Genomic DNA, 15160 nt, shown 5'->3' with positions numbered 1-15160 from the left:
TAGATGATTAGGAAAAAAAATAATAAATAATAATAATAATAATAATTTGGAGCCTTAATTTTCAAAATATTAAAGAGAACAAGACCAAAAAGAACTAGTGAAAAAAGTTACAAATGAAAGATTTAAATATTAAAGGAAAAACTTTATAGCACCATTAATAGTCAACGAGGTTTCTGACTTTCTGCTTCATCCTTGGCCAACACATCTTTTCTCAATACTTTTGGACTAGTTTCGAACAATCTGCTTGCTGCTTTATAGTAGGCTGGCTTGTAAATGTCAAATCACCACCCAGAAAATGCCACTCCCAAACACCAAAACCTTCCCTACAAATTTTCCCATGTAGTGTTAAAGAATTTAAATACTAGAAGGCTTTAAGTGTTATAGAATTTGAGTAGTGAGTATTTGCAAGGTGTTATAGACAATCTCATAATTTCATTGCAGCTGGGCACAGAGAAATTGTGGTGCGAGCTTGGAAGTCACTAATATAATTTTGAAAGTTATCAGAATCTCTCTATTGTGGTTTTCTGTACCACTAAAGATTTCTTTAGGGGGTGGGGCTCTCAATTACACCAAAGTTAATATGTCACTCATATTATATGCTGAAGCCTTCAAGTCTTAACCGTACGCTCAAAAATGAAAAGTCAAATAAGGAGATTTCTGACAACAATATACAATTGCTTTAGTTGGTAGGTGATGTGCAAATATGATTTTTTTTTTAGTAAAAATGTAAACTTAGGTGGGTCATTAAAGAATCAGGACATGCATATAATGAAAATCCTCCAATAAACTTTATTCATGATTCCTTGACTAACAGATTATACTTTGCAACAGTCTCTGAGATTAATTTATATATACATCGTGCATCAACATTATTGAATAGAAGGGAAAGTGAGAGGAAATAGATTTCCAATTTCAAAAAAAATTTCAGTTCACATTTAACAAAACAAATAATGAAGTTCATTTGACAGGATTATTTTACCAAGCAGGTTTGGGATAATCATTCAGTTAATTCATATGTGAAAAAACAATCCATTCATCAACCAAACAAAGCAATTTCATCAATACTATTAAAACGATATCACAAAAATAAGAGAAATTAAAAAAAGAATCAGCATTCACTCCATTTGAACATTATAATTTTCATTTTAAAAAATTGAAGTGACAACTAATAAGATTAAAAGATTGATTGTGATTATTCTAACAGAAATACTATATATAGTTTAGAATAACTATATAGTGAAATTAGAATATATAAATTTAAATTTTGAATGGGCTTTGAGATCCAACAACTTAAATATTATTCAACTGCAACAGAAACAGTGCAATGAATTAACCCATTCCAGAGGTCTTCCACCATTTAAGTTCTCCACTGATCAAGTAATATGCAGGGTATGATGAAAACATGAACTTGAAAGCAGAAACAGATCAATTAAAATAAGAAGATTTGGAATAAGAAAAAACACAAACCCGAAGAGTTTGGAGATGTATATGGCAGGGGGGTTTAATTGTTTTGATTCTGAGACAAGGGTGGAGAAATGAAGCAAAAAAGAGAGAGCCAAACCACCTTAAACATCCACAAGAATAGAGGCTTTTAAATTTCTCTTCTATCACCGTTGTTATTAAAAACTCTGGTTCTCATCTTATTGATACCCAAAATCCTTAAAGAATAGCACATAATGAGTTATGTCAGATTGGCCTAAGTACACAAAATCAAGAAAATCCACAAGGCCCAAATTGATGTAATATTAAAACATAAATTAATAAGCGAAATCAAATTTATGCAGAATGCATTTACCTAATATTATTCCAAATGATCTACATTAACAAATATCAAAATGAATAGAAAATAAGGATGTATTTGTCAATTGAATGAACAAAACACAAGTTGTTTAGGGAAAAGTAGATCATGTACCATGACTAGTAGTGTTAATCTGTGACTGTGACCCCCCAGATGGGTTTCTCTTTGAGATTGATCTTGATCTTTCTTCCTCATCCATTGCAAGCGGTTTGTGTTAATCTCCTAGTCTTTTGCTATTTGTAAAATCCAGAGGACTTGTCTTTGATCTGAATCATAAGTAACAACTACATTGAGAGTATCTTAAGATGAACTAGATGTGACTTAGTTCACAATCATTTGAAGCATAGAGAGCACCAGAGTTCCAATTAAAGTGACGTTGTCAATGATTTTAGAAGTCCAGCCAAAACAACTTTGGGGGTAGTCCTCCATATTTCCTATAGAGAAGAGTAATCTTCTACACAAATTATCATTGTGTAGAAACTTATTAATATCACTTAGCCCAATCCACTTGAACTTAGAGATATCAAAAAACTCAAATCTTAACTCCACATGACCACAACATAGAGAACCAATGCTTTGACTCATAATTAATTGCTTAAGATTCACAATCAATACAAGATTACAATCCAACCATCAGGAACTTTCTTTTCAACAGGAAGTACATGATCAGATCAATCCAATAATTTCTCAAGTGTTAACTCTTTGTTAAGTTAAAATCACAATTTAGATGAATGAAGCTTACCACTGTAGTAGCCCATTAACTTGACAACACAGGTACCATTCTTAATACATTATGTTTGAACATGGGTAGCATGTTGTATTTCTTGAGACTTCGAACAGTAGTGTTGCAACCAAAGGATAATTTATATCTCACACTAGGAAGAGGATGACATCCAATATAAGAGGCTCAATATCAAATCATGGTTCTGTATCAGGAGATATGCATGAGCATCAGATTTTAGAGTTGTGTATGCCTTGAGGAGTACTGGAATGTCATTGTCAATTGTCTTCAGTATTCCTACCGCTGCAACTGCAAGCCTACACCTCTTAATTTCCTGCATCAAACAGGGTGTTAAAAAAATCATGACTGGAAATCATTTTCATCTCTATTTTATAATGATCATATCTCTCTCAAGGAAAGAACACAAACCCAAAGAGTGGCAAGGAAGGCAGCAGGGAGGGATTGATCGTTCTGGTTCTAAGGTGAGAGTCAAATAAATCCTCAAAAAAGGGCTAGTTAAAGTCACCCCAAACTTCAATAACAGAGGCTTTATATCTCTCACTATCATCATTTATAAAAACTCTACTTGTAACTAAACTTCATGATCACTTACACACAAACATGCAATAATTCAATAAAACCAATCAATAAAATTATAATATAGTTTTAACAACTATAATCATTAATCTAAACACAATGGGATTCAGAAAATTGATCCAAGATAGAAATATTAACGGTAATCGGAAATAATAGGTGGCACAAAGTAGCAATAATCACAGATTGAAAATGATGATCATGCAAGTAATCAAGGAATTTCACCTCATCCTTCATTTTTAAAGCCTCTGTCCTCTTCAACACCTTGCCCTTACTACCCAAGCTCATAATATGTATCTGTCTACTTTTGTGTATGTCAATCGTTCTGTACTGGTCAACTCGCTAAATCTTGTCTACTTCCACTTCTCCATCCACATTATACTTAGTCCAATCTTCTTTTTTGATAAGTCCTCATGCTTAGTCCCATCTTCTTCATCACTATTGGCCTCAATCTTGTATACCTCAACCTCAAAATCTTTGTCATTGATTTCTTGCCCGGATTCATTGTCTTGATCATCATCAATCCACATGCATGCCTAAAAGAAAAGCGTAAGATTTATGTCACATTATTCAAAATATCCAAAATAAAGAAACTCCACAAAGACCAATACAAAATTAATTGCTCAAGTTACAGGTGGTTCCCCCTTTACTTCATGTTGAACACCTTTCCTGATAGGCACCCAACCAAACGAACTTGCTAAATAAATCATATTACAATAAATGATATACTAATTTTTTAGAAACTACTCTCAACACCTTGCTTTTATATTATTTTCAGCTCAGGATAATGTGCGGGGGGATTCTCCATTAACTTTTTTTAAATCTTAGCACCCAAAAACAACTTTTATGTCATAGCGTAATCTCTGCTCTGACCATGTTCTCCCCAATGCACCATAATCATTATTTATCAAACCAAGAAAGAATAAAATAACTCAATCTGCTACTCAATGTTGTGCTGTTATATTATTTTTAGCCCAGGATTATGGGTGTAGATATTTTCAATTAAATCTTTTTTTTTTTTTTTTTTTTAAATCTTAGCACCCAAAAATAACTTTTATATCATTGCGTAACCCCTGCTCTGACCATGTTTGTCATAATGCACCAAAATCGTTATTTATCAAATCAAGAAAGCAAAAAATAACTCAATCTGCTACACAACTAAAACAAGTGTCAGGGAACTTAAAGGTTTCACTGAAAAAAAAAAAAAAAAACACATGTAAAGTGCCACATGATTTACCTATAACCAAATCAATGGTTCTTAAGTCTGCATCTTGTATAGAGACTGACAGTTACGTTTACCATTTGCTAAACTGAAAAGAGGCAATTCAAGCAGTTGAAATTACATTAACATCTCTAGCACCATGTCAAAAAGCAAAATGAAGGAAATAATAGGCAGCCCTTAAAGTTAGAATTAGTCGCTACACAAATAATCCTCTCCAAGTTCTTTCTTTACTATATTTCAAAACTGAGATGTTCACAATTTCCAGGCATGGCAAACAACACAGTTAACTCCAAAGCAAGACTTACATCCTAGCATCCATACCTAAAACCCCTAAGATATCCACATACTCATGTCCAGCTAGTCTTTTGTCTGCATTATTTCAAGAAGAAGTTTCGTAACTTCAACAATTACTATAACCATGTGCCCGTTTTCTTTGTCTTTTCACAATAAATTCAAACAGTCCACTAGCTCCTTCAAGATAAAATGATGACTCCACAATCAAGCAACACTCCACATCTCAGCTAACAAGGGAAACGTACATTGCTATGAATCTTTCATTAAATTTTCTAACCTACAAGAATTTGGTGAAGCTAATTCAAGAAAGATTGATTCTCTTTAAAATTGGCAGATTTGATCAAGAAGAATTAATGCAGGGAAACACTTCAAAATGAATAAAGTCAATGAGAACAGAATTGACCTGGGCAGCATAATTACTTGATGGATGTGCCCCAGCCAGCATTTGAATAATGATGGATCATTTAAAGACGCTTAAGTTTGTTTGAGATAAAAGTAAAGAATAGCAAGGAGAAAAGTGGAACAGGTTCAACCTGCATCACCTGAATAAGGGAGACAATAAAGACATTGACATGGAATAGTAGGAATGTATTTAGGGTTTAAATTTTTTTTTTTTTTCACCAAAATGGCAAATGCAAAAACATATTTTTATCAAGATGGTTAAGATTAATCACATGAATTAGTAATAAATCAAAGAAAATATAACAGATAATAAATAGCTCAAATAACAAGCAAGCCAATAAAAACATGGAATTGAAATCAAGAACAAAAAAATATTACAAGAAGAACATCTTATATTAGGAAAAAACTTGGAGAGAGTTTCATAAACAGAGCCTTTATATCTCTCTTTGCTCTCGCCATCATCATTCGAAAAAAACTCTACTTGTAGCTAAAAACAAAAATTTATTGAAATCAATCAATCAATAAAAAGTTAAAATGGTTTTATCTAGTATAATCACTAATCTAAACACAATGGAATTCAAGCAATTAATCAAAGATAGAAATATTAAAGGTAACTAGAAATAAGAGGCATAAAGTAGCAATGTAAACATAGATTTAAAGGTAATGATTTGAGCAATTTAAAAGGGAATCTGACCTCCTCATTCATTGTCTTCTTCAACACAATGCTCTTGCTACCCAGTCTCATCATAATGTATCTGTCTTCTTCTGTGCATGTCAACTGCCCTGTACTGTCCAGATTTAAAAATTCCCTTCATCAATGTTTACTTCCACTTGTTCATCCGCCTCAAACCCAGCCCCATCGTCTTCCTCGTGATTACTGTCCTCAATCTTGTCCACCTCAACCACATCATCAGTGTTTCGGAAGCATAGAGCCTCGTCCCACCTGTCCAACTCGTCTTTCGGAAGCACTGCCCTGCAAGCATCGAGTTCTATGACACCCTTGCAGTCCAATCCAGGGCAAGTAACAACGGTTATGCTTTCTTGGATCTTTGCGGCAACATGTTTGCCAATGCAATCAGAGCAAAATGAGTGAACACAACTCTCAGTTTTGAACATCTGGTAGCTATCTTTCCTTTCCACACAAATCTCACAGAAGCTATATGATGATTCTCCAGCTTCTTTTGCTGGCTCTGGTTCCAGGGTTGGAAGAATTGCTTGTATTGTTGGCTTTGGCGATGACAGTAATGGCAATAAGGTTAAGGCTTCATTGTTGGCCAATTTGGAAGTGATCACAGAGCCCATAAGAACCTCTTGGAACTGCAACTCTTCTGCATACTTCTCATCAGATACAGGCAAAATCACATCTTCTTTTTCATCAAACACTACTGAGAAGTAGAAACCATCTACTTCTCAGTAGTTTAAATAACCCAAAATGAACAAAACCCACAATGACCCATATAATAATATTAAACAAAAAAATGAACAAGAAAAATAAAATATAATAGAACAAGGATCAGAACCCAAACAAATAGAATGATTTGGTGGCGGTAGTGTGTTTGTGATATTGGGAAAATTTATCAAGGGACGTGGTTGGTATTATAATTAATTGTTTTTGATGGGATAAATATAGAAGTTAAGTTAATTGCGTCTATTTTCACAAATCCACGTGTATTTATATATTTGATAGGATAGTTTTGCAAGAAAAGAAGAGTTACCTCTAAATCAATGCTCTCTGGAAGTTGACCGTCTTTTTGCACATATTCATAATCAATTTTGATGTTTGGAATGTGAGAAATGTTGGGCCAGTAATCTCTTATCCATCTTTCGCAACGCTGCTCGAGAATTGGACATCCCCAGATCTCTAATTCCTTCAATGGAGTATTACGCAAGTAGTCTGGCAGAGACTTTAGATTGCCGCACATCCCAATTTCCAAGGAATGAAGAAGTGGCATTATTTTAATTTTTGGAGTATTATTAGTAACAAAAGCATTATCACTATTATCTTTTTCTTCTTCTTCTTCTATTGTTCCTCCCATCCCACTCCATTCTTCCCACTCATCGAAAAAGTCAAATCTGAGAGATTTAAGGTTCGGGAATAATATGATGATGTCTTCCTCTTTGTTGTTATTGTTTTTGGATGATTCTGATAATTCTTCTTCTTCTATGTCTATTCCCAAAAATTCATCTCCCACCTTTCGAATCATTGGAGCATTCCCTATTACCATTTCTTCGAGCAACGACAGCTTCCCCAAAGGAGGCAACTGCTCTAGGTTTGGGCACTCTCTGATAATAAGCCTTTTCAAATAGGTCAATTTGGACATCATCCAATTAGGATACATTGTGGTGCCCTTATAAAAATCAATTTCTAAAGATTCCAAGCGGGGAGGTGGCTCTAAGGCATTTAGAATGGCTACATCTTTCTCCATTTTTCTTCTTCTTCTTTCTTCCTCTGTCTCCTCTTCCTCTTCCTTCTCAATTTCATCTTTCATTTCCTCTAATGTGTTAAAAAATATACCCAAGTAACGGAGTTCCTTCTTCTTCTTCAATGTATTCTCAATCGCACCAAAATCTACCACATTACTCAATCCTACTATTTTAAGTTTCCCTTGAATGTGGTTCAAATGTTCTAATTCTCCCAGTTTACATATTTCTTCACCCTTACCTACAGGAAAGTATTGTAATGTTTTAAGATAAGTTAATCTCCCAATTCCCTTTGGAAATGATTTTATTCTAATTTCATCATACCATTCATACTCCAGCAGGAGGTGTCTTAAATTAATTAGTTTACCTATCCCTTGGGGTAATTTCTTAAGACCCCAACACTCACTAACATCCAAACTTTGTAAATTACATAAATTACATATACTTTCAGGCAATTTTTCTATCGTTAAGTCAGATAACTTGAGGTATCTTAAATGTATCAATTTTTCCACCTCATTTGAAAGTTCCAAAATGTACCGACCTTTCAAATGTAATGTACGTAGGCATGTCAAATGGTTGAATAACTTGGATTGGACAATTTGAGAAGACATAAAATATAAATAGAGAAAGCGTAGATTTTTTGCTTCATAAACAAACTCAAGAAATGTTTCTTCAACCATTAATGACAACTGGCGAGCCCTCTTAAAGTCTTCCTCAACCTCTTCATCACCTTTAATTGTGAAGCATACATCTTCTGTCATTTTTTGTGCAAAGTCATGCACAATATCATGCATTTTACAACTTTTAATTCTACCATCAATTTTATCCTCCTCAAAATCTTGGAAAAAAGAGCGCATGGCTAATTTTTTAAAGTACTTTTCCGCTATATCTTCCATCTCCATATTTCGTTTTGAGTCAATATATCCTTGTGCTATCCAATGAATGACTAACTCAAATCTATCAATGACATGATCTTTTGGGAAGACAACACAAAATAAGAAGCATTGTTTTTCTGCTGAGGACAATTCATGATAACTCAACAACAATGGTACCAAAAGACCTTCTTGAACATTTTCTAAATCCCACAAACTACTTTCCAAAACTTCTGCCCACTGTTCTTTTCTTCTCTTGTTGCACATGTAACCCCCTATAAGCTTTGCAGCAAGCGGCAAGCCTTGGCATTTACCTGCTAGTTGTCTACCTAGGGGTTCAAGATCCTTATGTTGATCTATATTTTCATCAAAAAATGCTATTTTCCTAATAATCAACCAACAATCATCAATAGTTAAATTCCCTAAGTTGATTATGTGGGTTTTGGTGCTCCCCATCATGTGCGCAACTTCCTCATTACGTGTGGTGACTAGAATTCTACTACCTTGGACACCATGTGTGAGAGCATTTTTGAAAGGCTCCCACTTTTCAGACTCTTTGGGGATGTCTTTAGCCCACACATCATCAAAGACAAGAAAGAACTTTTTGTCCTTAATCAAATCACAAACTATACGCAATAGAGGTTGCAATATAGTAGTGGTATTTTTGAGGGATTCATGTTTAGGGTCAAGCTCTTGGATGAGTGCTTTGGCAACGTTGCACTCATTGAAAGGGTCAGAAACACTAACCCACATTATTTTATCAAAATGAGCTATTACTTTTGGATGATTATAGGCGAGTTTGGCAAGAGTTGATTTTCCTATACCGCCTATACCCACCAAGGAGATGACAAGAGGATTGCTTTCTTGTTGACTACCCACGCCTAATAGGTTGTTCAGTGGATCATCCTTGTACTCGTTACGGCCAACTATTTTAGAAACATCCACAATGGACGTAATTTCTAGTCTTTCAACTCTTTCAGGTTGACTATTCAAGTCAATCCCAAACTCCTGTTTGCCTTTGAGAATATTAGCTAATGTTTCATTCAGTTTTTTTATCTTGTGACCAACCTCATGACGAACAGAAACATTGTCAACTTGACGAAAGCAACATGATGGAGAGGGGAAGAAGGACCATACCTTCTTCATTTTTTTCTCAAGGGGGGTAGGAGCGTTACTATGAGCAGCTTTTTCTTCTTCTTCTTCTTCTTTCTGAATTTGTAATTTGATCTTTGCAGTTTTCCAGGTGTCCAACACGTCATCCATCATGTAGTATGCATCTTCGAGCTTATCATACCAAAGCTTCACAGCGTCAGCCCTCAGTCGTCTTTCCTCGAACTTGTTGAGCATCGCCTGGACCATTTTCAAATTGTATTGAAGATTTTGGAGTTCATCATCAACTCCAACAAGCAACTGTAGCTCCTGGGCTGCGAATGAACCCAAGTGCTTCAAGAGATCAGTAACGAGTGACGGTAGTACACGATCCATAGTTAATGGAGATTGAAAGTTATAAGTTGAGAATACAATAAAGAAACAGAAAGCGAATGACAAAAATAAGGAGCAAAGTGAAAAATAGATTACGCAATAGCAGGTGTGCTTGTGCTGCTTCACTCCTATTATTCGGCTTTTATAACGAACTAGCAGTCTCAGTGAATAATTAAAATATTTAATATTTATTTATTAAGATAATTAATTTCTGTCTTTACTAAGGATATGATATAGGGTATCGGTAACATGGTACGTCATCTTAAATGTTATTATTATTGGTTATTAAGTTTCTCAAAAAAAAAAAAAAAGTATTGCACTTGATTTTTTTTTCTTTTTTGGTAATTAAAAATTTTACTAAAATAGTTTACTAAAAAATGTGCTAAGAATATCTGTTAACAAAATCTTAAGAATATGTGGGACATAAAATATTCCAATGTGATTGTAATATCCATATCAATTTTAATTAGAATTTATATTTTACAGTGGTCATTATATTTATAATTGAAGGTCATTATATTTATGTAGAGGAAATTTGCCGTGCCTAGCTGTTTCCAAATTCCAACGCAACGAGTTGCACGTTGGCTTTAATCGATTGACAGCCCGATGCCTTTTTTTTCTTTTCTTTTTTTGGTTCCCACCTACTCACCTAACTAACCAATGAGTGTTCATAAAAAAAATAAATAAATAAATAAATAACCAACGAGTGAAACAAGACCTCAAGAACGGTAGTTCAAGAAGAAATCTAAGCTGTTTATTACGCGTTTTTAAATATATATTTTTTAATTTTTAAACAATATTATATACATTTTAACACATTTTTTTACCGTGTTTTTAAAAATATTAAAAACTGTTGTTTAAATAAACATACCAAACGGACTCCTAGTAATATAACCAAATCTCATTGTAATTTTTAAATATTGTATATCAATATAATTTTATTTTATGTTGATATATGGTAGATTGACACTTCACTTGCTATAAAAATGCTATAACATTTTGTTATGGTCTTTTGAGAACTCTTCTCTTAAAGCCATCTTATATGATCAACTCTCATTTAATTTATTTGTCAATATTTTTTAAGTCAATTAGCTGTAGATCCATGTAATTATTAGAGATTTTACCAGTTGAGCTGCTTGAAACTCACAAAATCTTTTCTAAGCTGCTAAGTGGTCAAGTGGTAACATGTTGGAACATTTTAAATTACCAGCACTTGATGAATACAAATACTTTGTACTATCTTTTGTGTTCCAAACTTCCAATACATTTTTTTATGTTCCAATTTATATTCCACAAATTATAATATGTCCTATATTTATTTAACTTTTCTTATAAAATAGTTAACGACGATGAGGTTGTGATACGGTAATAGGCGCATGCCCCAATAATGTGGTTCAATATATACTTAAATAAAAACTAAAAGTGACATTACATTTTAAATCCTAGTCCTTCTAGCTTCATTTTTTACAAAAATAAATAGGAATAGGATTTATGCCAAGATGGACACTAAAATTCAGTTCCACCATAGTCCTTGTAGCTTCCTCAGTGAACATGTTTTCGTTTCTTTGGTTTCTTTTTTTTTTTTTTTTTTTTTTTTTTTTTTTTTTGTTCGATAGAAAATATAAGAAATTCAATACTTAAATTAAGACATGTTACAGTTCCTAAAAAATAAAAATAAAAAGAAAGTAAAGATCAGTAGAGGATAATAAATATATACTTAGGGACAACCATCTTATTTATAGGACCCATCAAGTGGAACTTCTTACTTTTTATATTTTAGAAAACCATCAAGTAGAATTTAGTATAGGAAAAAGTCAATTCCAAAAAAAAATCTTACAACATTTTTATAGTGTCTTTATTTGAGTTGTGATGATCTCGATATAAACCAAGCATTAAAAAAGTCAAATGTAAAGGATAAGGATAGAAAGTTGTTAACCTTGATTGTTGGCATAAACCAAGGATCCAGTCTGATAGGATCAAGTGCTTACCTACTACACCAAAAGTTATAACCTTGATTGCAGGTGGCTTGTTTCTCAAATAAAAAAAGAAAGCAGGTGGCTATTGTTAAAGAGAAACTTTACCAACAGCTGGACTCTACGACCTTTTTTTATACATTCTAGTTTTGTCTTTCCCATGCAATGTCATAGGGGAACAAGTAAATTAATCAACAAGAAGAGCTTAATTAATTTGTTACCTAACCATGAAAAGCACAACCCACCAAACCAGTAAACTATGGGTCTGTTTGGATATATATCCTTTTGGCATTATGTACAATTAATGTTTCTCTTCCTCACGCAACGTCCTATGGGAACAAGTAAAAGCTCTGTTAATCAATAAGAATAAACTTAATTAATATGTTACCTAACCATGAAAAGCACGACCCACCAAACCAGTAAACTATATACATCCTTTTTGGCATTGTATACCATGTAATTGGTCCTTTCCAAGCAACGTCACATGAGAAAAAGAATCTCACAAATAAAAAGACTAATTTGCCACCTAATCAAGATAAGCACAATGTACCAAATAAGTCGACAACTCTTAATGGAAATATATACATTATATACGGCCTGTAATTGGTCCTTGCCAAGCTTGACCAACAAAATCATTGATAATTTTTTTTTTATTAAATTAAACGGCTCCCCATTGCAGGTTTTTATTATTATTATCTATTTTTAATAGTAAACTACCTTTCCAAACAGATGATAAAGAAAAACCTACATAGGCTTTTTTTGTTTTGGGATAACAAAGGAAACACATAGGGACGAACAAAGCAATGCAAAAAAGCATATAGCTAAGTGTAGGGAACTTTTCTGTGCTATCTTCATACTTGGGCTAAGGCTGTTTAAGTTTGTGGGAGTTCGGGCTGGTTCTCCAGTGGCAGAGCCAGGAATTTATATTTGGGGGGCTATCTATAAAAAATTTTGTATGTGTATGAAATCTAAAATAGTAATGTACAATACTTCATAACTCAATATGTGCTATAAACAACAATTAAATACATGTTAATTTTTTTTTGAAGTGCTAAATACATGTTAATATAGTAGTGTATACTTTATATTTTAATCAAACTAATCCAGTACATTTATAAATTATAATGCCATACGGTATATAATATATTGATTATTATAATAACAAATAATGTATTATAAGGAATATAAAAAAGAAAGCAAATAAAAAGTAAAGTAAAGAAATTAAAAGAAAGCAAATGAAAAGTAAAGTAACACGTACAAGAGCATTATACATGAGTGAGGGGCCTATGAAAGCTTCAAACTTGTCTTTCACTCTTTCTTGTCTAGTTTAGTCACACTGAACTTTTACTTTTATGTTGTAAACACAAAACTGTAGTAGCATTAATATCACTTTTTCATTTACCAATTACTACTCATCACATCAGCCATTTGTAATATTTTTTGTAAAATAATTTGTATCTCTAGCATTATTTTTCTATTTAAATGAGAGTTATGTTTATTTTTAGACTTTCTTAAATATATATGTACATTATTGGGTATGGAGGCCAAAATGAGAAGGTTCTTTTAAAAATTTTCAAATTATTTAGGATAATTCAAACAAAAATATTCATTCATTTTTTTCAAAAATTTGGGGGGGCCAAGGCCCCCTTCAGTCCTTGTGATGGCCCGCCACTGTGGTTCTCTCCACTAAATGAGCCTTGTGAACCAGTTTGTGTACAAAACAACACTCCAAGACACTAAAGAACAATATATAAATGATCAAATAATTGTTAGATTCCGGTATTGTCAAAGGATGGCACCTCCTTGCTTGCACATTCTCAGATCAAAGGACTATCTCATCATTGGTACCCACACACATCACACATGTCTATGTTCAATGCCTTATTCATTTGTGTGATTGTACTTGATTAAATATGTTGCACATGCTCAATTATATGTTGATCAAGCACAAAAAGATTTTTTAGTGTTTTAGCTATTTTTGGAAAGTGTTTTTATTTTGAAAATTTTCAAAAATTTCAAAAAATTGTGCAACCCTGTTCTGGTGACTTGCCTAACGGGTCAAGCCAGTTGCATGCCCCAGTCACGAGCTTACACAGAAGGGTTTCGCGACTCACTGGCAAGTCAAAGTCTCAGTCTAAAAAAAAAAAGACTTAGAATTTTTTCAAAAAATTTGGGTTTTAGATTTCTTGCGACTTAGTTTGGCGACTTGTTCGCGAGTGGAAGCTCCAGTCGCGAGGTTACTCAGATAGTTTCGCGACTCCCTTCGCAACTTTCTCATGGGTGGACCTTCTAGTAGCGAAAAACAATTAGACAAATTTTTCAATTTTTGTCTCAGGGGTTTTTGGCGACTCGGTCTGGCGACTTGTTTGTGACTCATTTCAGTCGCGAAAATTGCGTGTTTTGCACAATGAGGGTCTTTTTCAGAACTGGTTTAAAATTTTTTTCATTTTTCCTTCGCATCTTGTGACTATTCATCTTCTTGTCCATCTTTCCCTCTTTCACAATCACCGTGTTCACACAAAATCTCTCCATATTCTTCCTCACTTCTTCACCAATCTTCAAGAAAAGGTATGGGTTTTGGTTCTTTCACAATGTATTTCACATGTCTTGCCTAAGATTTCTTGAATTGAGTGTTTTTGATGATATATGTGAATATGATGCTTGAATATGGGTATTTGATGCTTTGGTGAGATTGTGGTATGGGTTTTGTTGGTTATGTGTTCTTACACTTTGCTTTTGGTCGCACATTGTGTTATTTGTGGAACACACACATTTAGTGACATGTTTGAGACATTAATCTCATGATTTTAGGGTTTTCTTCAATATTCCTGTTTTGGGACTAACTGAGTGCTAATAGAGTTCATTGTCTTGTGTGATTTCTGTTGCTCTTTGGTGTAACATGATGTAGTTTGAAAATGTCTCCGTTCAAAAGATCAGCTGTGAAAGGAGGCAGCTGTGAAAGGAGGCAGCAGTAAAGGGAAAGAACCAGTGATTGATGTTGATGATCTTTCTTCTAAGTCAAAGAGGACCTGATCACCAACGGGAGTGTATGACCCTAACAAGTTCAGATCTTATGCTGCTTTTTAGACCTATGAGAAATACTTTAGAGAACCTTCATTGCTAGTTGAAAGGGTTGTTGACTAGCTGTCTCTCTTGGACACCAACATCCCTAAATGGTTTACCACCAAGGATTGGAACTTCCTTCTCTCCAACCTTGATGATGCATACGAGAATTTGGTGAAAGAGTTCTATGCTAATGCCATTGTTTAGGGAGAGGAGCTCAAATGCTGAGCTAGAGGAAAGATTTTTTTTTCAGTAACTCCCATCTATTTGGCAGAAATCCTATACATCAACTGGCTGATGTTTACTAATCCACCGGTT

The 15160-nt window shown here is 33.7% G+C and overlaps 1 protein-coding gene across 6 annotated transcripts in view; it reads right to left on the bottom strand.

Moving 5' to 3' along the window:
• The window catches only part of LOC115991875 (putative disease resistance protein RGA3), a 75278-nt gene extending 65351 nt beyond the window's left edge, over positions 1–9927 (bottom strand). For 2 of the 6 annotated variants that reach the window (XM_031115833.1, XM_031115835.1), the window contains exons 1-7: positions 6747–9927; positions 5726–6366; positions 3339–3649; positions 2541–2853; positions 1913–2064; positions 1468–1658; positions 153–323 (exon numbers count right to left, since the gene is read on the bottom strand). In XM_031115833.1, the coding sequence (XP_030971693.1) occupies positions 5830–6366; positions 6747–9809 (3600 nt within the window). In that variant the 5' untranslated portion in view covers positions 9810–9927 and the 3' untranslated portion in view covers positions 153–323; positions 1468–1658; positions 1913–2064; ... (1 more) ...; positions 3339–3649; positions 5726–5829. The other 4 variants (XR_004092352.1, XR_004092351.1, XM_031115834.1 and 1 more) reach the window with 4 other exon arrangements.
• Between the last annotated feature and the right edge of the window lie 5233 nt (positions 9928–15160).

Source organism: Quercus lobata, chromosome 5, assembly GCF_001633185.2.
Source record: "Quercus lobata isolate SW786 chromosome 5, ValleyOak3.0 Primary Assembly, whole genome shotgun sequence".
Classification (NCBI taxonomy): domain Eukaryota; kingdom Viridiplantae; phylum Streptophyta; class Magnoliopsida; order Fagales; family Fagaceae; genus Quercus; species Quercus lobata.
Note: the sequence above shows the minus strand (reverse complement) of the source record. Positions and strands in the feature narration are given on the sequence as shown.